This window comes from Protomyctophum bolini, assembly GCF_963924005.1.
Source record: "Protomyctophum bolini genome assembly, chromosome: 15".
Taxonomy (NCBI): domain Eukaryota; kingdom Metazoa; phylum Chordata; class Actinopteri; order Myctophiformes; family Myctophidae; genus Protomyctophum; species Protomyctophum bolini.
Genome location: NC_137876.1, coordinates 11,162,677 through 11,187,650, shown reverse-complemented (window position 1 = coordinate 11,187,650; position 24,974 = coordinate 11,162,677). Strand labels below are relative to the sequence as shown.

At 43.3% G+C, this 24,974-nt stretch overlaps 2 protein-coding genes across 2 annotated transcripts in view; one reads left to right on the top strand and one right to left on the bottom strand.

The window, feature by feature from the left end:
• unc79 (unc-79 homolog, NALCN channel complex subunit) overlaps positions 1 to 4,782 on the top strand; it is a 53,635-nt gene extending 48,853 nt beyond the window's left edge. The window contains 3 exon segments of the mRNA XM_080784010.1: positions 3,312 to 3,389; positions 3,508 to 3,549; positions 4,201 to 4,782. Coding sequence (XP_080640136.1) covers positions 3,312 to 3,389; positions 3,508 to 3,549; positions 4,201 to 4,389 — 309 coding nt within the window. The 3' untranslated portion in view covers positions 4,390 to 4,782.
• A 2,792-nt stretch (positions 4,783 to 7,574) lies between these two features.
• prima1 (proline rich membrane anchor 1) lies at positions 7,575 to 24,285 on the bottom strand. Its single transcript, XM_080783975.1, has 4 exons — positions 23,452 to 24,285; positions 22,149 to 22,290; positions 18,496 to 18,628; positions 7,575 to 10,076 (listed from the first exon to the last, which is right to left on the bottom strand). The coding sequence occupies exons 1-4, from the start codon at positions 23,731 to 23,733 to the stop codon at positions 9,977 to 9,979; spliced, it is 657 nt and encodes a 218-aa protein (XP_080640101.1). The 5' UTR covers positions 23,734 to 24,285; the 3' UTR covers positions 7,575 to 9,976.
• Between the last annotated feature and the right edge of the window lie 689 nt (positions 24,286 to 24,974).

Sequence of the window (24,974 nt, the reverse complement as noted above, 5' to 3'; positions counted from 1 at the left end):
TTTTGCGTTCAGGCACCTTGGCCGGTAGTCAAAGTCAGTGTGCCGCGGGTTCGACTCCCGATCCCGACGGCCTTTACTGCATGTCACCCCCCCATCTCTCTCCCAATTTCTTGTCAGCCTACTGTCTGTCCCTCTATAAAAGTGTATGGTGGCACTGGGAACTTCATAAATGCTAACCGCTAGCCGGCAGCTAAGGTTTTAAATAAGGCAAATGTGTCAAACTAGGGTTTTTTCATGCTTTTGAATCCATTCTAAGTATTAGTTTTGCACAAAAACACTCTTTGGGCTAAAAACAAAACTAATGCTTGGAATGAATCATGAAAACAATCTAGTTTGACATGTTACATGCTACTTAAAGTATGATTATATTTAGATTTTTTTTCCTTATATACTGTAGATTGTTAATGGTATGGTCACATAAAATTTACAATTTAGGCATTTAGCAATAGGGTTAGGGTTAGGGTTAGGGGTAGGCTCTTAATCCAGAGCAATATACAGTAACCAAGAACAAAAAAAACATGGTAATAGGCCTACATCAAAAATAGTCATCATGAATCACATATAACCCCCTATTATGAAAATTGCCCAACGTATGCAAGTTAGCATCCTGCAGTTTCTAAATGCTGGGGACCCGTACTTGACATTTCTAACATATAACTTTAGGGTACTCAAAATGTCCGGGTTCACAATGGTCAGTTCCAATTGCTACGGGTCTCGTTCGGATCCATTTGAAATGGATGGACTGGACAACCAGCTTTTTTATTTTTGAGGGGTGCTATCCCCTCCTATATACAGCTTTTGTCCCCGCACGTCTCAATATTTGCCATTGACAATGAAATGAGAAATTAGGTCAAATGTCCGCCAAATATCATGTAAATTTGTACAGTGATAAGATTGTACAAATTTACGGGTGTGATTTTTTTTTATATTAATCTCTTTAACCTTCAGTTTTAAAATGAGAAATATAATTTGTTCTCACATATTGAATGAGCCATCGAGCTAATTGAAACGCATTGCATCTCAAGCCCACACTGCACTGCTGCTGAACACCATGGAGCTTCTTTTAGCAAGGTGAAACACAAACAAAAGCCACCGGGAAGATGCAAGTTGGAATGTCATCTGTGTGGAGCAGGTTTATGGATATTATTTCATTTGCGGGAATGGGCTGTAATTAAGTCAATGAAAATGTTCTGTGTCAAGGCAGACAGTGAGTGAACCCAGATGCAGAACACAGACGTATAGAAAGTAAACAAATAATATTTGTACTATTCAATAACTGAGGTACAGCCTTCTAAAGCCGAAGTATAGAGTTCACCAAAGGAGGTCCAAAGTTGTAAGGCATAGAAGGCAGTCTTCCTTGGCTTGTAGAATGTAGATCTCAGCTTTTCTTATTTTTTTGTAAATGTTTTTGTGGATTTTGCCTTTATATTTTTTATAGAGGGACAGTAGGCTGACAGGAAATGGGGAGAGAGATGGGGGGGGGGGGGGGGGGGGGTGACGACATGCCGTAAAGGCCGTCGGGATTGAGAGTCAAACCTGTCCAAAGTTGTAAGGCATAGAAGGCAGTCTTCCTTGGCTTGTAGAATGTAGATCTCAGCTTTTCTTATTTTTGTGTAAATGTTTTTGTGGATTTTGCCTTTATATTTTTTATAGAGGGACAGTAGGCTGACAGGAAATGGGGAGAGAGATGGGGGGGGGGGGGGGGGTGACATGCCGTAAAGGCCGTCAGGATTGGGAGTCAAACCTGTGACACACTGCCAGACTGGATTACCAGCCAAGGTGCCTGGACCGCTGAGCCACGGCCCAGGCCCTCAGCTTCATCCACAGCCTGAGAAATAGACAAATAGTGTTACTGGAGGTCAGGTCAGGAGTCAGGACTGAATGTGGTTCTTAAGTTATAAGCAATGCAAACACCTTAACTGACCTAATACTAGCTGCACCAGCATGTGCACTAGCTGGAAAATATCACTGAGCAGTGAGCACTGCATGTGCTGTGACAGCAGGTTTAAGTAGCCAGGCAGGTAATTTCAGGATGGAGAACAGCCAGGTGATTGCCAGGACACCTCCACACATTCAGAGTGCAGCTCCAACCTGATGGACAAACAAGCAGAGAGCATAGAGAGACAAGACTGGCCAGCTGCCATGACACAGAGCAGAACGCACACCGCCACAGCTGAGTCTCGTCTGTGATTACTCTGTTTGGGCAGGGGGAGCAGGAGGTGACTGACATGTGGCTAATCTGAATACCACGGTGGTTTTAGCATTAAATGAGGTCCAGTTATACACGGGTCAGTTTCGGTCCGGGTCCAGTCATTTTGAATGTTTTCTTGGGTCCGTTCGAACTCCATTTCGGTTCGGTTTTGGACCCAGGCTGCCTACCCTCTATTCTAGTCCATTGTACTCAATTCATCACTAATACGCATACCTAAAATACAATTAGGGATGTCCCTTCTTTTGCTTCCGATGTCGGATCTGTGGTTACACTGGCATATTCACCGATACCGACAAATAAGGGCCGATCCGATACTTTTTTCTAATAAAAGTATTGTCACATTTTGCCTTTCAATAATTGAAAGGCAACACAACAGACTACACTAGAGTGAGAGTTAGGATATTTGTTATTGTGATATGGCATAAGTGTTTATATAAAAATATAAAGATTGGATCGGGAAAGATCGGTATCTGTATGTCTCAAAATCGGAATCGGATCGGGAGCCAAAAAACGTGATCGGGACATCCCTATAGTATATATATTAACTATATATGTCAGATGTTTCAATAACTTGATTGGGGTCTGCCTATAGCGCAGTAGTTGACGGTGGAGAGCCTGGGAGCCAAACAGAACGGTCAAGCACTGCGCATAAGTGCACAAGTAGGCCATTCATGGCCAACTTGTGTGCAGAGCACAGGTTGGCAGCTCGACAGAGTGCATTTCTAGTTTTGGGTTTGTTTTGAGTTTGGGTAGGGAGTCTAGAACCTTTATTTCTTTTGGTATGTGGTTTTAGTATAATTTATGTTATGTTGCGACTGTAGGTCGCATTCACTATAAAATTAATAGTTTAAACTCCTGCTTCTCAACTGTGCCCTTAAGAAGCTCTGTTGTTTCAGAGGTAAATTTCATGTCAGTATGATGGCAGTATCGTGGTTCTTCAGTTCTTGCACAGGAGACATGGGTTCAAAAACTGGGGTAGAATAGGAAAGTTACATAGTGCAGCTTTAACCAATTCCCTGGTGTTTGATATTCATGTTTGTAGAAGATGTTTGTAATAGTGGAATTTGGCTGGTACTGTAAGTATCCTTTTCCCCCCTAGATGGTAGAGATGGTGTGTCTTCATGTCATCAGTCTGATGGAGGCCCTGCAGGAGTGCAACTCAACCATATTTGTTAAGGTTAGCCGCATACCCAAACATATTATACAGTGTATGTATATGTACAGTATTTCTACGTAGAATATCTCACAGCTATAACAAGCAACACAATCTCACCCATACTTCCTCTTCCCATCAGCTCATCCCTATGTGGCTGCCCATGATTCAGTCTAACCTAAAGGTAAGTTAAATACCTTATTTACAGTATACTTGGTTGAGCACCATGTCATTCACCGAAAATATTGGATCTACAAGCTCACACCGTGTTGCATGGGTTCATCAATATGTCCATACATGTGGCAAAGACTTGGTCTTGTCTGTGGAAAGTTTTTGATTTTCAGTTTTACACACCATTATAATGTTCTTATTTTGATCAATACCCAATTACTAAATGTAAAAGGTTTTCTTCAGAATATGTATGACACTGATTTACCAGGACACTATGTATGGCACATTAGGAGTCCACTACTACTAGTGGTTCTCAAACTTTGTATTTATTTCCAAGGACCCCCATAACTCTGAGTGTGTACAAATGGAATTCACACTCTCAGAGTTACAGACCTGTTGTAGTCATTCAGTGCTAGCTCTTTATGTGTTTCTGGTAATACTAATTTTGTATGTCTGTGGCAAAATGTCCACCACAAGCCAACATAGCGATGGTGTTTGAGATGTCTCGTTTGGAGCTTGTAGATCGGCTATTTTATTATACACACACACACACACACACACACACACACACACACACACACACACACTAAGAAGAATACACATTATATATAGTATTTCATGGGTCGACCTACAGTATATCCATTCTCTTAAATGGATGTTTCAGCATCTGTCTGCAGGGCTGCAGCTGCGTCTCCAGGCCATCCAGAACAGAGTGAACCACCAGTGGCTGCAGGGCCAGGCTCCGGGGGCTGCACCGTTCGCCCTGCGCAAATGGCTGCAGTGCACCCAGTTTAAGATGGCTCAGGTAGAGATCCAGTCCTCCGAGGCCGCCTCGCAGTTCTACCCAATGTGACCTTGTGGTACTCCGGCGATCGGTCACCTCGGGGGAGTGTCTCCAGAGTGGAGTGTGGAGGTCCTCAGGGCCAGCGTCCATCTGCTGTTGCTGATACATTCAACGTAAAGGACTGCAGTATACTCTTTATAAATGAACACTTGCTGCTTTGCGAGTTACTGGACTGAAATCATCTACAGCCTTTAGGATGAAAAGTAGTATACCGTATCTATGTACAGGGCAGAATAGTAATTTTAAAAAGTGCTACTATTTGAACTGGCTATAAAACACTTTGGTACGCTATTGGGGAGACAGTCATATCATGTGCCTAACTGTTGTATTCAACGGATATGAGAATTTAGTAGATGATTGTGAGAATACCTTTATACAATTACAATACCTGTGTTAGTAATAGCAAGAGTCTGGAAGCAGATGTTAAAAACCTAAACATGCTCAGTTTTTAACATCTATTTTTTTCAGTTGCTTTGTTGCAAACTGGATAGTAAAAGTCTTTCAATCTTTCAACATGTTTGCTTTGGACAACTTTTATTTCTCCAAAGGTATACACCAACTCAACTTTACATTTGATATTGGCCACACAGATGCCAAACTGATGTGAAAAAGAGCCCCATGTGCCGTCCTGCAGACGACAGCATGCCGCTGAGTCTAAAGCCACTGTTTGTATTTTCCTGGAGTAGAAACAGAACCTCAGGCGTTTCCTGACAGATGACTCGGCAGGTCTTATGGAGCTGCTGTCTAAGATCCCTGTCAGGTACTGTCAGTCAGATTGCCTCTCGCTATCAGGGCTCAGATCGATCAGGGGCCCAATCAGAGTTGCAGTGGCAGCATTGTAACTCGATAAGGCGGAGCCAGACAAAAGAGGTAAACAAGACCATCTCGGCTGCACCCAGGCACCCCCCCCCCCCCGCACAAGTACAGAGTAGCGAGTATATCCTCTTTGTTGGCAGCCCTGAAACAGATCGGCCCGTGTATATACCGAAGCAAACACAATTACCTTTTGGACCTAATGTGGTTTGTTGTGATTAAGCATTGTTGTGAGATCTAAATGCATTACAACAGGGCCCTTGTCTGGGAATAACAGATGACATGACAGTAGGGCTACAAAAGCTGAATAGCACTTTAATCTTAGTTTTTCCACCTTTAACTCTCTGAGGATTTCATTATCAGGCTTCATGATTCATCATTAATCAGACAGTTTAAATATATTCTGTGTGAGTGAACTAAGGGGGATTTGACTTTGCCTTGTTTCAAAATGTCATGTCACACATTTTCAATCCATTGGACATTCTGGATATGGAACCTGTTAGCAGTATGTGTCAAATGAGTCACCACACTGGCATAAAATGATGTCTAATTAGATTACACAAAGTCATGTAGTAAACACACACACACACACACCGATGCTAACCCCTACAGTAGTTCGCTGAATTAGGCTGCAGATCAAGCCCCTTTGTAACAACAACCTTTGATGAACCTGTCTTGGTTCATCAAAGAATGCCTCTCCTGTTCTGCACCTGTGTGTTTGCGTGTATTGTCATTGTGTTTGCGCGCATGCACTTCTGCACATGTACTTGTGTGTGTGTGTGTGTGTGTGTGTGTGTGTGTGTGTGTGTGTGTGTGTGTGTGTGAAATCAGTGCCAGGGCTGCATCTGTCAGCCACCGCCACCGTTGTGGTCGTTTGAACTCACAGGCCGTTCTAAAGAACCTCTCTCATTAGCAGAAGCTTATGTAATCAGCGTCCCACAGGTATACAGCCCTTTCCCCGCCCCGGCCGGGCTGCTTGCTTGGCTCTTGGAGGACCATATGGGAGCACTGACCTGATGAGCAGGCAGCTGGAGATACTGAGGGTAATTAACGCTGACCAAAGGCCTCTCAGGCAGAGAGGGTGTGAGTGGGTCCTCAAAGATTGTGAAGGTCAGCTTTAAAAGGAGCGAGTGTGCGATCACACACACAAAAACACACACTCCGGTAGCACAACGTAGCACCCAGTGCATGGACAGGTGACATTAGCTGATTAAAGAGCGAGGTTGAAAGCAGTGGTCTCACACAGATCAGCAGTTCAGCCTGGGAAGGAAACGGTTCCACAACTGCCTGCATTTGCAAAGATTAAAACTGAAATGTATAGAGTTTCCAATCCAATACATGGATTTGGAGAATTATTTTCTCTTTTGCTCAACAGAAAAACCCTCTGAGAGAACCCTCATACAGTAAAGCTGGCGGAGACAGTGAAGATCCCTGGCCGTCCCACTCAGGCCTGTCACATTGGTTTATTACAGTCAAATCCACAGCGCCATGGCTGGACAATGCATGAATGTTTAAATTGCTCAGAATGTCCATTGGCATTACCATCAAGTGGCACATCTAAAGCAGGGAAGGCACAGCACTGTATAGTCTCTCATTCACATTATAATTCATTCACATTCCTCTCTGGTGCTTCTCTACTCTCTCTACATGACTTAGCTTGTACAATATCGCTCCACCTCCCTGGTTTCACGTTGTTAACAAAATGTGTGATGCACAAACTGATGGAGAAATGCGTAGCTTTATGTCAAATATTAAAATGTGAGGGTAGAAATTATTCCTTTGAAACACAGTAGCTGCATATAATTCACTTTAAAATACAGATTTTGCCAAAATGCCAGTTTTATACCAATTTGAGTTTTAGCTGCCGAATATAATCACTCACACACCAGTCGTGATGTTTGTGACATTTTATATTGATTGAACCCAGAGCTAGCGCAATATGTGACCCATAAGTTGTATTGTTTGCATCATTAAGCCCCATAGAGTGGAGTGTGTTTGATAATTGCACTTCATTAAAGATGCACTGTGTGAGACAGACGGGGAGCATGTTTTCTGTTACGGGGGCCCAGGGGACATGGCCAGCACCGCTCTGCCCGAGACACGCACACAATAACAACACAGAACAGTGAAGAAGACCGGATGGTTACAGGCTAAATATAACATCACTTTCATCACCCTCAGCACATATGCACAGGTTTGTCTGGCATCGAACAACAAAAGCATGTATTTTTATCTGCATTGCCTTTCAACACAATAAACTGTAGGCCTGTCACTCTGTACACTTTTATTTACAACTGAAAAAGTCAGCAATGAAATCAACCTATGCACATTTACCTATCTGTTTGGTATAATGCATAAATTGTGCATTGACTATTGATTGCCATATATACATTAATGGCTTGCTCCATCAACATGACAACATTGATATAATTCTAACATGTAGCACATTGTTTATTTTCTACTATGTATAAACGGATCGTTCTGTTATGCTGTACATGTAATTAACAGTCCAGAAGGCAGATTTTTAAATATCAATATTTACATTCATGCATCCATCTTTTATCTCATATGGGTACATATTAGGGTATACTGTTTTGCTAATACCTGTGCATGTTTCAATGCAACTGTGTGTTTCCAAAATGTAACAGTTTAGCCTATGTCTATATACTATACATACAGACAGCCATAGAGTACAGCCCATTCTCACACATAACAGTCATCTGATTCTGCACGCATGCACAAACACAGACAGACAGGCAGACATAGAAATACACACATGCACACATGCGTGCGCACACACACATGCGTGCACACACACACACACACACACACACACTCGCACACACACACAGTCACACACACACACACACACACACACACACACATACAAACACGTACAGCTGATACACAGATTCGATGTCAAAAAAGCAGCGTAGCATTGAGTGATGCTCCAATTCAGCTCAGATTCAATTAGAGGGGTGTGGAGGATCTCTGTGACAGCACTGAGTCACACGCATCCCCACTGAGGCCATCCTCTGTGCAACCTGATCTCTGGCTATTGGCTAAGCCTCCTGTCTCTCACCAGTCACAAGGTCAGCGGTCAGCCCTGGGCTCAATGTCCCTCTATACTGGTGATGGGCTAAGAACTTGTAGACGGATAGGAGAATGAAGATTGTCAAATCCAGACAAGAACATGGTTGAAGGCATCCAGATGAACCCTAGAACCTAGGCCTCTGAAATGACGAGATAATAGGGACTAATTCAGACGGCTTAAAAATTTCTCTGCAACGTTTTAATGCTTAATTGATACTTTGTTGTACACCAGTGTCGTGTCGTGCCACATGTAGATAGCAGATCTTACAGCAGATCTACAAGCCAACAAAGGCAGCGCACAACGCATCACATCCATGATGCGTTATGAGCTTGTAGATCAGCTGTGTCCAGCACACAACACCGGCATACGATGAAGCATAAATCAAGCTTAAAATAGTTTCGTCTCGTCGCAAATCTTTGGTCTGAACTAGGCTCAACAAAATAAACCGCACAAGCACATCTAGTGTTTTAGTGCTTGTGCTAAAAATTACACGAGGGAAAAAACAAATGGGGGAAGGAGTTCTGCTGCAGACGGCAGTATGGAAATAATGTTTGGAGAACACACATTCACACACAGCACATCACAGAAATGCCCTGACTTGTTTTAGTGAAGTCTCAGGGAAGCAGAGAAAGGCATATCAAACAGCCAGAGACAAAACAAGTGACACCAAAACTCTTTGCAGAGCAAGCGCGTTTTCTGCACCAGTGTCTCAACAAACTGACAGCGGGCTTAAAGCATTGGAGCATCACAAATGAATTATATGGTTTATGAATAATTCACTTAAAAAAAACAAGCTATCAAGAAATAAAATGAATCAGTCAAGATATGAACAACTAAAGGGACAGCATTAGTTTTTTTGTTTTTTGTAAGTAAAAAAATAAAATTCATAGATAAGTAAATAAATAGATGGATGGATGAATATATATTACATTGAGCCTAAGTCCTCAATTTCAGTGCTGGGATGTAAAATAAACATGACATGACATCATTATACTGATGTTCATCCTGTTATTTATGTTTTTGTAAATTGCATAGTCAGATGAGAAAATTCCACATCCCAAACCCAGGACCAGCAGAATAACTGTGCCCCTTTCTGAACCTCCACAAATGTAAAACAAAACATTGTGAGAAATATTAAAAAAAAGATAAAAAAGAAGAAGAAAACAAATGTTGCATTCTCCATAAAAACTGCATGCACGTTATTTATTGTGTGTGGTGGTTATCTAGCTAGCACACAAATGGGACTGCTGTATTGTCCGTTGTTCCATTGCAGTGTGCAAGGTCTGGGTCTGCAGTAAACTGGCAAACAGTCCCACTCCAGCAAGCAGCCAACCAGCCTGTCAGCAACACTTGCTGTTACAGAAAGCATAATGTTCAGCCTGCTGTGCCACTTCTGACACCACAGGGGGGGTTTGTTGCTCTTTCTATCCCGTTCACACATATTTCTCTCTCTCTCTCTCTCTCTCTCTCTCTCTCTCTCTCTCTCTCTGACTTCAGCTTTTCTTTTCATTCTCTTTCTCTCTCTTTCTCGAGCTGGATGTATAGGTCTTCAAGTCCAGGCAATGCACAGAGAGACGAGGGAACGAACAGTGTATGCGTTTAGGAAACCTCCGGTAAACCCCCATTTGCATTCTGGTGAGAGGGAATTGTTTGTGTTAGGGGGTAAGGTGATGTCTGTCAGCTGACAGTCTATACCACAGTGTTGTTGGTGCCTATGGTCTTCTTGTTGCGGATGCTCATAGCGTACTCCCCACGACTGGTTCCGTTCTCTTCTTTCCGCAGTGGTTTCCTACGGACAGACATTTTTCACATAAGCGAGAGGAAGACATTACTGACACAAGCAATTGTGTGTTGTATTCTTCCCAGTAAAAGCTGTGTCATTAAACAGAGTTTCTAGCCTGTTAACCTTTAGGCTGATTCGATTCCCCTAGCCGCTCCGTGTGGATGCGCTGGTCTCAGCCATCCCGTCTAATCAGCTCAACGTTAAAAGGTCACTTTGCTCTTAGATCCATGAAGGGAGACGGGAGGGATGGATACATTGCAACACGGGGGACATGGCAATTAAATAGACGGTCGCTAGATACAATCCCCCCCCCCCCCCCCCGCCACTAAGTGATGTGTGTACACTGTGCGCAACTCCAATTTGGCTTGTAAATCCCGTCAATACATAACCTCATGTGAAATTCCCTGTAATACTTTCCTACTTGCCTTTCTGAGAGTTCTTTCTAATGAAAAAAATAGTCACAACACATGATCCTCTTGCCTGTCATTGGTCTGTGAAGAGCCAGCATCATTCAATGCTACCCTTTTTATGCACCCCTCAGTGCTTTTGCGGTTATTATATTTGTCCAGTGTACTGTGGCTTCTGCGCCGACCCCCTCAGCTGCTCTCCCCTGCTCGGGCTTATGTAACTCAGAGACAGATCTGAATACAGTTAGTACAGTTATTGTCCCACTCAACACTGTACAGTGCCCTCGCTGGTACAGAGGACCCTTAAGCTACATCTTAGCTCAGTGTCTCCTGCCCTCTACTCTGAAAGCTACGGTTGGCCAGTCTGACTTGACGGACAGTCATTCTCAGTCCAGTTGGACCAAAGCGTCTTCCCCTCAGAGGGGAGCTAACGCCCCTACTGTAAGTATTTACCCATTTAACTACAGTTCCCAACCTTTAATCGTTTAGACTAGAGCCTCTCTTGTTACATCAGACAAACAATGATGTAAAAAGGCTCCCTACACACACACACACACACACACACACACGCACGCACACTCTGAGAATTGCACGCACGCGTGCGTGCAATTCTCAGACATGGTTAAACACTTATACGCTTCATTGCACATCAAATAGTGAAAGTAGCTACTTAGATTAGACCAGACTTTTTCCTAGACCTGCTATTTTCTGCAAATATTCGTCTATTGTCACCAAATGTTCACATGCCCAGAATAGGGATGCTACTGTATTTTCAATTACAAAAATATTGTGCTGCACTAAATTGTGTTATTACAGTTTAAAATGTTTGACTACCTCAAGCCCTGCCCCGCCAATGGGGGCCCGGACGGGAGCGTACCTATGTTCCCCAGGTTCTCAAATATTATTTTAGTATTATTAGTCTTAGTGTTACTTTTAGTAGCAAATTCTGATTAAGCTCAGTTTTTGAACAATCCATTGAACTTTAGGCCTGCCTAGGCTACTTAAACTATCTAATTAACATAAAATACACTAAAACATAATTGCTCAGACTCTTCAACAAAGATGGCAAAAACAAACATTATTTGTTCTGTACTTATACATACAATTGTATAGTACAAAACACTGAAGTCCTTAAACCAGAAACCTAACGCAGAAATCCTAAACCCTAGGTAAGTGGGGAACATAGAACCTGGGGAACATAGAGATGACCCCGCCCAGGCCCCGGTTTTGAATCACTGGACTATAATCAGTTTGGTACAACATAAATGTGATAAAAGCATTAAGAACCATTTCAGCTTTCAGTTATGCAACACAGTTATGACCCACATAGTATAAAATAATACATCTTTGTAACTTTTCACTGTAATACTGAACTGAAGACTACAGTAATTCATGCATTCGCTCTCCCCTCTCTGTCTGTCTGTCTGTCTGCATCTTTGGTCTGATTCTGTTCCTATTGACAATGATGGATGACAAGTAACGCCCTGCATGATGCATATGAATAACTGTGCCCCAGAATGACTGACAGGTATAACAGCTTAGTCATCGCCATCACTCACACAAAAGTCAGCTGCCTCTTCTACAGGGAAAAGAGTTTGACTTAATAGTGCTATAGTAAAGGCTGTAAACAAAATGTGAGGCAGTAAATAAAACTTCCTATGGGAGTCCTTCATCTGGTGGTTGACGACGTAGGGCCACCCAGGACATGCATTTTCTCTGTCCCAGTGGGACCAGGGGAAGCCTGGGAAAGGAAACTGCCCAGCCTTGGAGTGGAAACACATCCTCCTGCTGCAGGGAAGATGATTGGTTGATATGGGCTGCAGCAGGGGGAGTTGGGATATACCAGGGTTTTCTCTAAGGGACAGCGCTGTCTTGTTTAGAGCAAGGCTGGGAATTCTCCTCTGAGAGAAGAAGTGGTACGTGCTAACAAGATAGATATTCAACGCGGTATAGTAGTTCTCCCTCAATAACAGTTAGAAATATATATATTTCTGATAGAAGCTGAAGCTGTGCTTCTCCGGTGTCCTCAGTATCACAGATAAGCACGGTTTCCCCAAGGATTTCTTTGTAGAAGGGATACCAAGGACCTGTGGTCAGATGGTGCCATAGGACCTGTGTGAAAGGTTATGTAACCTATTACACAGGTCAGATAATATTGTAATTTATATCTTGCTGTATACAGTATCATCTTTCCACTCTGAGATAGACTGAGTTTGTTTTTACTTGCAGTTAAAAATGTGGAAGGCCTGGGTGGAATTGAATTAACATTTTCTACATTAAGCACAAATCAGCCTGGGGAGTGAACAAAGTACAGAGAGGGTGAAAAACGTTTGCTGCTGATGCAGCAGCTAACCAATCAGCACAGCTAAAGTTCCATTACATGCTGAACTAGCACCACGATTTTCTTAATTACTTAACTAGTTAAACCCTTACATAGTTGACTCTTGTCCCCATGGGGTCTATACTGGGCCCCACCTTTTGTCCCTCTACAATAAATATACCGTATCTTGACCAATGCATTTCCCCAAATGTTCACCCAGAATAGGGCCCCTACGGTTCATGTGGTTAAGTTAACTTAACGTGATATGATTTTACAGCTTACCAATGCTGCCTGACTCGAAATACATTGCTGAATAGTCTGTAAGATTCTAAGCCAATTGTTGCTTTGTTTGCCTAAACAAAAAGCATTCTGCATTGGATTTAAATGCCTCCTTAGGAACCCTAGGACTTTCCACTTTTTGTGTGGCAACTTAAATATGACAAACAGGAAGAAACTTGTCCACCAAACACAATTTGTTGTGTATGAATTGGCAGAATGTATTGCTGAGGAGACACTGCAGTTTATCTGGGTGCAAAATAATCCAAAACGAATCTAATGGCTGCATAGCATGATAGCAACAAAGAAGAGTTATGCCAGCGACACACCATGGCGGAATATCAGTAAGTAGCCTACTTTTTATTTGTGTGAACTATGGGTAATAAAGAAATTATTCTCCAGCTCATATTATCCAATCTTCGGCAGTAGCATCATGATCACCCGTTACTTCGATAAACTATGTTATTTATTTCAGTACCTGACTGACATGGTCTGCAGACCACTCCCACTCTCCATTCCTACCCTCAGTCATTGTCACACACCTGTTCCCACTCCATCCCCAGCCCAGCAGGGCCATGCCCACAATACAAACCTGTGAACACTTCCACAATCAACCTGATCACTATAAGACTGGACTCATCCCACACTCGCACTGTCAGAACATAAGCCATTGTCAGGTTCTCTACTTGGATTTCTCCTGTACCTGGAATATCTCGTTCTGTAAGGTTTTTTGGACTTCCTGTGTTTTGTTTAGCCTTTTTGGATTTTGTGCTTGTGCCTTGCTGCCGTGTTTGTAAGCTAGGCTGCTTCTTTAATAATAAAACTGTTTGAAACTACTCCGCTCTGCATTTTGGGTTCAGTCATTCTGCCACCATGACACCTGACCATCCACCTTAAACCCTTTTAACAAAACTATTTAGTTAAATTGTTACAAAGGTTTATATTTGTTACAGTCATATCCAGCCCTAACTAATGACTTGCCTTTTATGTAGGCCTATAGGTATAGGCCCTAATATCTTTTGGAAGGAAAATGGACAGTGAAACAACTCTGGCCTTCACATAAACTCTGCAACAAAAGTTCGGAAACTTAACTTTTGTCCATTATTCCTCCACTTTAATAATACCAATTGGTATTGTATTTTATATCATTTTAATCGTTTATTAGTCACCTTTACAACCAGGTGTTCGTGGAATGAGCAACACAGTTAAAAAAGTGGGGGGTAGCGCCTCCAAAACATTTGCCAAAATGGCAAGTGGTTGGTTGAGTTGCTTAGTGGATTGAATGATTGCACTCTCACACAGTAATAAGGAAACAACAGGTATTCAGTCATTTTGACACTTTATTAATTTTACACTCTGTGTTGGGGAACTCATTAGGCTCTGGAAGATCCATACAATCGCAACTAGACACATTTTGCTGTGGGATGGCATCCCATTCCTCAACCAGGATTTGTTGCAAGTCAGCCACCCTGGTTCTGTTTGTCACTCTAGCACGTACAGCATGCCCAAGCTGATCCCACGAGTGTTCAATTGGGTTGAGGTCTGGACTCACGGCAGACCATTCCATCCTCTCCACTCACAGATTCTGGAGGTACATGGCTCTGTGGGGCCGAGCGTTGTCATCCTGGAGGTTCCAGATTCTGAAGATATGGGATCGCCACTGGCTCCAGAATCTCATCCCGATATCTCACTGCATTGAGATTGCCTTCAATGATAAGTTCTGTGAGAGAGAGATACTGCCCCATACCAAGATGTTGTGACTGCATATGGATCTTCCAGACGCTACTGAGTTCCCTAACAGTGAGTGTAAAAATGGCCAAGATATGTGTTTTGACCTTATTACTGTGAGTGCAATAATCCAATCGACTAAGCAACTCAAAGCAAGGGTGAATATTACCAACTACTTGCTTATCCTACAGACGCCCAATCCTTGCAAGCTATACCTCGTAAAGGTGACTAATCAACGATTAAAATGATATAAAATACAATACCAATTGGTATTATTAAAGTGGAGAAATAATGGACCAAAGTTACGTTTCCGATAATTTATTTGTTTGGCAATTTAATAGTATACCACAGATTTGAGTATCTTCTTTCAAGAGTATTTCAAACGTATACATTTAGTAGCCAAGCAAACACCATTAGTGTCAGGAAATAGGTGTAATTTCAGATCTTCAAGCGGTATCAACGGTGTACGTATCATTTTCCCTGTCCAGACTAAAACGCAAGCCTAGAATTTAAAAACTAAAACGGAGCCAGCAATGTATTTGAGTTTTAGGGGGACACTAGGCTAAAATGTAGCAACGGTTATGCATTTATTTGTGTGGATGTAGCCTTGATGTTTTGATAGCATGACTGTATTTCCATACATGCTATTGACACGACTCCCACTGTCACCATTCTTACTAACCTTACTTGACCTTTTAAATTTAACTGACGATTATTTAGCCTATAGTGCTACAGTAGTTAAACGCTTCCCTGAAGTAAATCCTGAGAACGAGTCGACAGAAGCCAAGTGGCCGATCATAAAGATGCACTGCCAATCAAATTTGATGCTTCAAATTAGTTACTAACACAGAGGATACTGGACACCTTGCTGATGTTTTGAATCCACTCTGAGGGCGGGTCACAAAATGGAGCACTTACTCAAGTTACAGTAAATTAGTTTTAAAATAATGACACCGCAATATGCGGGCCGCCAACTCTGTGGGTAAGGCGTCCCACTCCACTTAATGTATTGAAGTGAAAACAGGCGTGGCGTTCTGAGTCTGTCTGCTCAACAGATCCAATAATGTAGGTTGATTGCTGATGTTGCTCTGGGCCAACACACAGGGCAGACCATTTGGGCCTCACACCGACCTCTACCCAGGCTGTCAATAATAGATGCCATGCTGTTGACACATGGCAGGTGGCTACACAACACTTCACAGGTTAGATGAATATTTTATATCAAAGCTGTGCGTGTGCGATCACAGCACACATTCATGATTCCCGTTTGAAGTTTTGGGAATGAATTGTGATGAAATTGCGACATGTGTTAAGCTGTTTACAATTACTCCAACCATCTGGATATTAGAGTAGGCCTAACATTCGGGTTCAAAGAAAAGTATTCCCCACAAAGACGGACTGTGAAACGCCCCGACACTGCTTACCTGTTTTGAAAGTGCTGGCTTGATAATTGATGGAGATAAGAATAGAGTAATAATAATATATTGCCAAATATTGGATTATAAACCACTTTGCTTCACAAAGACATTATGCTGTCTTTTCGTGTTACTGAATTGTCTTGACATATTGTAGTCGGACAGGTCCAGTTGTGATATATCTCCTCTCCTCTGGCAGATCCCAGAGCAGCCGGTCCATGATTGAGTAAAAGCATCTAGTTTCATTAATCAAGTTGCACTATGTTTGTTTAGGCTTCGTGGATGGCCTGCATCCTGGCCGGCATCCTGCCTATCAAGTCTTTTGATTTTGACAGGACAGCCACACTGAAACACAGCATGTGTCTGAATCCTCTTTATGCTTGCACATACTGTATTACCGGCTTCCACAGTGTCTGGATTCCACTCAATAGAATTGTATGGAACATTTCTTTTTTGTTTTGTTTTTGTTTAGTCTTTTACAAACCCATTTCCTCTGACGGATGACTGGAAGACAAAGATTAGAAAATATAGCAAAAGGCCTGCAGGACTAGGGGGCCTACAGAGCAAGCTCTTATAGTGTGTCTGCTGCGCAGGGCTTGGCAATTGGCCAACTGATTTTCATTGGGAAAGTCCTGACCAGTGAGGGTCTGGAAGAGCTATATATAACTGCCTCTGTTTTCTAGCTGACAAACCCTCTCGTACATTGTTATTGACTAGGACACCCAATTACCGCCTTTCCCTGCTTTGGTAGACAACATTTTTATCTGTCTTATACCCTCTCTTCCGCTCAGGATGGATGGATGATTAGGGCATCCATGACACATTCCAATCAATTTTTATGCTCCACTTTTTTTTTTCTGGGGCTGGTTTCCTATTGGCTGCAGACTAATGAATGTCTAATGAGGCCAGTCTGACTGGACCTGTGCATTTTCCCCTACTCATTCTGAAAGGAAGGCAGTTTGGTGTGGCAGTCTGCAGTCACAGTGCTCACAGAGCTTCAGGACACGACCCGCTTGCATGTATAAAAGATGTGGCCTGCGACTGAATGACTGCGCAAATTAATTCATAAATAATGACTTGGGTTTGGGGCTACAGCAGCCCGTATTGCAACAACACTTCCTTACCACTGCTGCATTAAAAAAGGTGCCCCTTGGCTACGGAGGGGGCTGGAGAATTGCCATAATGAATTCCTGAGCCAACCACCCATTACTTCCGCTGCTTGACTTTGCCTATTTGTTGTTTAAGGAAAAGAGAAACAGAATTCTACCGAGGCCAGGCTGGCCAGACACATCTAGCGTGCTCTCTTCACACACAATTTCATAAATAACATTATTTCCTAAATTGTACATGCACATCTATGGTTATTCTCATATGGGTTTGAGACACTTGTTTATTCTATGTCTTATACAGTGTGTAAATATGCCAAGATGATGAATATGTGTGTGTATGCGTGTTGATGGTGGTGGGGTGGGGTGTGGGGTGTAGAAAAGTGTGCTCATATTTTCTCCATGCCAGTCCGTGCATATACATTGCTTTTAGACAGATGTGTGTGCAAACTGTGCATGTGCTAAATGTCTGTGAACAGCTACGTGTGTGTCGGAATTTATGTGTGATACAGTGCTGGCTGAATGTCAGATAGGGAATTGGGTCTTGGTTCTGCTGCAGGCTAAAACCTCACGCAGCTTTTTCTCTAATAAGCCAAACCAAATAGGGGCAAATAGCTAGCGTTGCATTGACAGGGCCATGGGATTCCTTTGGTAGTGGATCTTTCCCCCACTTTCACATGACATCATCCTGTTGCCATTCAAAAACATACTAGGACAATTAAGCAATTTTAAATGGCCAATGCTGAGAGATTTTATTTTGGCATCTTGGATGCTACAATTTTTACACTCCTATTTATTTGATTTTACAAATAATGCATAATACAACTGAGTGCCTCATCCTCACTTACCACGGAAACCCAAGTTCCATTATCTAACCTTTGACCTTAGTGTGACCCAGCAGGGTTACGTTACGACAGGGGTCACAGTATCCTTATGTGACGTTCTCAGGTAAGTGGATTCAGTCTCAAATGAGTAACCTTGGATAAGATGGCAAGGACAGCATGCATACTTGCTTTTTTCACATTTTAGAACGGTAACTTACATTCAACCATCCCTATTTTGGGCATGTCATGGTATTGAGCTTTCACAATACCATTGCATGACTTGAGTACAAAATAGGGATACTGCTGCATCAATAGGTTAGAGGGAATCATAGAAACAGGGAAATCGAACCTCTTGATGGCCTTGTAGCAGATGATGATGGCTGACAGGAGGAAGACAGCTGAAGCACAGCCCACCGTTCCTAGCACTATTATCTCCATCCCCATCCACCAGGGCCTCAACAAGGGCACAGTGGGATCTACCACTGAGAGAGAGAGAGAGAGAGAGAGAGAGAGAGAGAGAAAGAGAGAGAGAGAGAGAGAGAGAGAGAGAGAGAGAGAGAGAGAGAGAGAGAGAGAGAGAGAGAGAGAGAGAAGAGTCATTAAAGTGCAGGGAGACATGGGTATAGAAAGTGGATGGATGAGAAAACGGTTAATGGACAAAGTCCGACCACATTGCTAGACACCAATATTACCATTGTGTCCATCGCTTTTGAATCTACATGTAAAATATATATTATATCTGTCGTCATAATTCTCAACCACGTAAACACTATAAGTCCCCCTGGGGTCTATACTAGCCGCCATAATTCTTTACCCTCTAGTCTACACCAAATTTCTTCATTGAAAATAAGCCAAGCTACAAACTGACAATGCGTCACTGACTGCAGCACATTGTGAGCTTGTAGATCAGCTATTTTTGAGGGGTGCAACCACTCCTATAGACAGGTATGTGTGTGGCTGGGTCTGTCCCTGTGTCCGAGCACGATGTGTGTGGCTGGGTCTGTCCCTTTGTCCGAGCACGGAAATAGCGTTATAGCGTTTGTTCACCACCAAGTGTCACTGTTGCACAGCCTAACACACAGACACAGAGACACAGGCCAGGGAGGAGGGCTTGTACAGTACAGTCCAGTACAGTACAGTACAGTACAGTACAGTACAGTACAGTACAGTACAGTACAGTACTCACAGCGTGATGAAGATCCCCCCAACCTGTATTTAATAGCTCAAAGGCGCTATGCATTGATTCATTGTACCGTAACTGTCCATAACAGAGCATAAATCTTTTCCAAGCCTGCTCTCACAAAATTATAGGGAAGCATCAGTGTCTCCTCGCCTGTTGTGTAGAACTTGGGCTCAATGTTCAGAGATATCTAAGCCGACACTATGAATCATTTAAGGTCCTGTCAGCCTTTCTTACACCACCACTAGTCTCCTGGTCCATGCCACACCTCCTGCGCTTTCACACTTTACACTGTCAAATCCTCAGTATTCTTTTCATGCCGACCCGAAAGTGTGCAAATGGGTCTGTTTGGTGAAATTAACACTGAGGATTTAGTGTAGATGTGTGGTACAGGACCATTCACTGCGAACCATGTACATCTTCATGTGCACCCGCACCTTGCGGAACTTTCCTGTCCATTCATTGCTCTCCCTGCTGTTTATCTCGCATTATCACTTAAAATATTGGTTGTACAATCTGTCTGTCTTTCTGTATAACCTTGTCTGTGGCTCTCTGCTCCCTCCTTCTCTATCACACTGTGAGAGTACCCAGTAAAATGTTCTAGTTTTACCCTAAAACAAACACGCTGCGTTTGCAGTGCTGCGGTGTTATGAATGGGATATGTTTTACACCATGGCAACAAATCACCCCTTAGTAATGTCCTAAATAGCTTCTAACACGGCAGATTTCTACTGAGAAAATGACATGGCATGGCTCCCTCCAGCACAGCACAGCACGTCATAAGTCACTATGAATCTAAAAGCTCCTCTCAGGCAAACTTCCGTTTAATCCTGCGTTTTGTCAACGGCTGTAGGATTTAATTCAGTCAGTGGTAAGGATCTCCTTCATTGTGATAAAGCTCACTCCTTTGAAGGGACACAGTGAAATCCAGAGTGTTCATTTAACTCTGGGTGTGTAATAATGGACCCGTGTGGGTCGTTTTTTCCACTGTCACAGTTCAATTAACACTGCAGATTTTACTGTGGACTTGTGAACCATTTTTAGCACATACAGTAGACTCTTACTTAACGGTTCCTCTCTTTTTCTTTTTCAAACTTTTTGCGGATAGACACAGTCTCAGTCATTGTCCCAGTTTTTATGCCTGTTCTGCATATTTATTGCCTACTTATAGTTTAAAGCTAAATGTAACCATTGTACAGAATGGAATAGTGCTAATAAATTATTTTCTTCAAAGCCTTTAAAACAGCCAACTACTGAGTCTTCTTAACCATAATTGGACATTCAAAGCCCATGTTAGAGGACAGTCAGGTAATCCTGGCAGTATTTAGGCAGTGACCTTGACAACGATCACAAAGAGGTCCGGGAACTGTCCATTCTGCTCTTTGCAAACACTTTCTTCAACGCCTTAAAAACAGCCAACTACTGAGTCTTCTTAACCATAACTGGGCATTCAAAGCCCACATTAGATAGGACAGTCAGGTGGTCCTGGCAGTATTTATGCAATCACAAAGAGGTCCGTAACTGCCCATTCATAGGTGGATCACATGGTGAGTCATGCTTCATTTATACTCTGTCGTACAAAGGGGTCGTGCTCCAAAAATAGCGGATCTTAAAGCTCACGACGCAGTGCATTGTGAGCTTATGCACCGGCTATTTTTGACGCGCGACACCATCACACGACTAAGTATAAATCAGGCTTCAGGGGGAAGAGGAGGCCCATCTACACTGACCAGACAGGGGGGGGAGAAAAACCAAGTGAATAAAACCTTTCCCTCCGCTGTCTGTTGAGACTTTGATGATGAACTACCCCCTCTCCTGCGTGAGTGATGCCAAAGAGTCAAAGTAATAACTTGCAGCGGCTGCATCATCAGCAACGCCTGTCCAATATATCAGAGCAATGCTCATTAAGGTGCTCATGGGTATATACAAATCATATCAGCTTTCAGAGAGATTTAATGGATTAGACAAACTGTCAATGGATAGACCATCTATCGACTGGGTTGAAGAAAAGAGTGTATAGATAGAGGGACAAATGTGCTGCAGCCCGCAACAGGCACCATTCACATACACACGCATCGCACACAAGTGCATACAGTACACACACACACACACACACACACACACACACACACACACACACACACACACACCTACCCCCGTGCGCCCCCGGCTCGACTTCAAAACAGAACTGGCACGACTCGGCTGGTTCATTAGCCCCTTATCTGTATCAAACTAAAGCTAATTTAATTAAGTCATCTGTGTTTTAATCAGGGGTCCTCCGGGGGAAACCCTCTCCACTGAACCACTGAGCCTGACAGCCCAGCAGACATGGATTTCACAGGCAGCTGGGTACTCCCCAAGGTCAGGCCCGGCATAAATTAGTCCCGTGTTCAGCTGTCAACATCCTCTATCTAACACACAGATGCCACTGAGCATACACACATAACCACGCACGCATACTCGTACACACACACACACACACACACACACACACACGTGCACGGACGCACGTGCACACGCACACACACACACACACACACACACACACACACACACACACACACACACACACACACACACACACACACACACACACACACACACACAGTATAGATTGTGTGAATCTTGATGTTAAATTCTGCTGTAGATTAGGTCCGAAATATGGAACCCAACATGGAACCCAACATTGTGTTTCCTTGGAACTGGCTAATTGATGCTACTGCATGCACCTGCGTTTGGCTGGGAAACACTCGCAGGTGAGAGTGAGACAGGTCGCGTGATTAAAGCACTTGGACCCACGGTACTTGGAGCAGAGAACTTACCTGTGGTCCCAAGTAGCCGTGGTGGAGGAGGGGGGGGAGGCGGGGGAGGAAGGGGAGGGTAGCTTCTACAGTGGCATGCCAGCTGGCACTGTTCACTAACTTTCTCCGCCACAGTCCGTGAGCATGACCTCTGGAGTTCACCCTTTACGTGGAGAGAGAGAGAAAGAGGAGAGGTTGGAAAAAAAGAGACCTTCAATGCATACTGAAAAATAACATTGGTGCAATTGCCCACATCATAAATGCAGGTGGGTCAACATCACTGCACAGGCACCTTTATCTCAGGTACTATGTGAAAATATGGTATGTAGATATTTTTGTTTCTTGTTTGATCTCCTTTCTCACTTGCCCTCCCCTCCCCCCTCCGCTCTTCTTCTTCCCTTTCTTTTGGAAATAACGACACGATGGGACCTATCACCATAATGCACGAAAACAAATTTCACCCACTTTTTTACCTTGTAAACCTGTGATGTGACAATAAAGCTGGTTCTGATTCTGTGTGCTGCAGTCAACAACATCCTAGTTAGTTTCATGTGGAGGCTAGTAGTGGATATCCCTTCACTATCTATTCCCTGCATTGTTGCTGCCACAGCAGCTTTTAGTGTTTAGACATGCACAGAATGGTATCATCATCATGTCTATGGCTGCAACCCTCTTCCTGTGAGAAACCACCCACCAACAGAGTGGGCAGCAGGCTGCCCTGAGGAGTGTGCGTGGGTGGACTTGGAAACTCAAGCAGATCACATTACACATGAACCCTGGCAGCACTGCGTGTGTGTGAACAACGGTTGTAGGCAGCAGCGTGGGGCAGAGGTTAGACTACTCATCCCTAACATATGCAGGGGTGCAGAGGCCTGGATCATGGTGGGATAACAGGATATTGTTATCATGGAAACGAAAACAGCTCTACTCCATATTCTCACAGCAAATTGAATTGGCTGTGTTTATGTCGTGGTGTGTGAGCTAGCACATGAGTGTGCATAGCTATTATTCACATGGTGTGTTGTCATTATCAACTTGCTTTACAGTTACAGACAGGCATATCCATCATTATTAACATTATGGGCAGACCTGTGTGCCATACATTATTAACGCCATACACTGGTGCACATGACTGGCTGCACAGTGCACACAGATTATGAAGCAACAAGACATTGCATGTAATAAGTATACAAAAACATGAAATGAAGTCTAGTTGTAATCGTTCACCTGCTTATCTAATTATTCCAACAACTCCAGATACACTTGTATAACATCATCTCATGCGTAAAATGACTTAAGCGGCGCGCCTAAACATGCTCCTTACCTGGCATGAGAGTAAAAACAGTGATAGAAGGCTATGACCGAAGAAAAAAGGCCAAAAACTTAAAGTAAATGGCATTAGGTCTTGGACCAGCATTCCTCTTGCGCTGTTCTCGAAGACACTAGGCAGCCTTTCGAACAAATGAATGCAGTACACATAGGATTGGACTGTTTTGGAAATAACCATCCACCCTATCCAATTCAGCGGCGATATCTGTGACAGGCGTCTCCAGAAATAGTTTATGCCACAGTCATTTTGCTCTTGAAATCCCGTTGTCGGTAGCATAGGACAAGCAACACAATACCTGCAAATCTCGATAATTCATATCTCTAAAGTAGTTTGTTTTTATTGGCACTCAAATAGCGACCCGATTCACGCCTCTTGGTCAGCCGCTATACTCCGTGCGATGTGAGGGCGATAGATGGCCCATACCCGACATCCCTCCTTGGCAGCATACATGGGCGCAAACAAATGGGCTACTCAAGCCATCGAAGTTGAAGAAAACGAAGAAAAAGATATCCTCATGAATACCGTGCGATACAATCCCTTACAGCGGCCGTGGACTCATCACACATCTCCCCAACTTATCTAGGCTAAACGTACGAGCGAGTCCCGCGGGCAGAACCGAGGGTTAAACTGATGCATCCCCCTCCCTGCCAAAATACAGCGGGCTGTTTTATAGAGGAGCATCACCGTACCGCCGAGTGGAAGTGCACCTCGCACTTGATGCAGATCAGCTCATCCTGTCAATGTGCTTTTCCCCCAGTCGCGAATTCTTTCAAAACAAAGTCCGATCGAAAGACAGGGATGGATAAACGAGACACGTTTAAGTGCTGAACGCACCCTAGCTGTTATTTCGAATGCGTCGACAATGTCAATTGTGCTTTTAGTGGTTTGAGCTGAAAGTATATAGCCTACAGTGCATGAGGCGAGTCTGTGAGGATGACGCTTGATAGACCGAATTAAAGTCAAGTAGCCTACGCTAGGGAGAGAGAGGGAGAGAGGTGGGTGGGTGGGAGAGGGAGAGGGGGAGGGAGAGAGATGGGGCACCACGTTATAGAAGGACTTACTTAACTGTAGGGGCTATGGAAGACGCAGGCCGAAAAAATACCAGTGTATGTGATATAGGCTACTGTACTGTCTGTCAGTAGACTTTAAACCTCAGCTGTCTGTGCTCCAGTCGATCAGTGAGTATAACTGTATTGGAATGTTGAATTAAAGCCTATACATTTTAAGCATATCTGTTCATAATGCTAAATGCACTCCATGTTTCTTGATCAAAAAGTGACCAATATTTGATTAATTTCTTTGCACTGTTTGTCATGACTAACAGGTTCGCAATAAGTGATAAGTGGTATAACAGTGGTATAACAGGAGTTGCATATTGGTTGTGTCATGGTCTGTCACTCCATGCACGTCTCCTCCCTGCAGGCCACTCCCTCATGCCATTCCATCACACTGCACACCTGTCTCCAACTCTCTCATCAGCCCTGCAAGTGCTTCCCGTTACACACCTGTGAACCCTT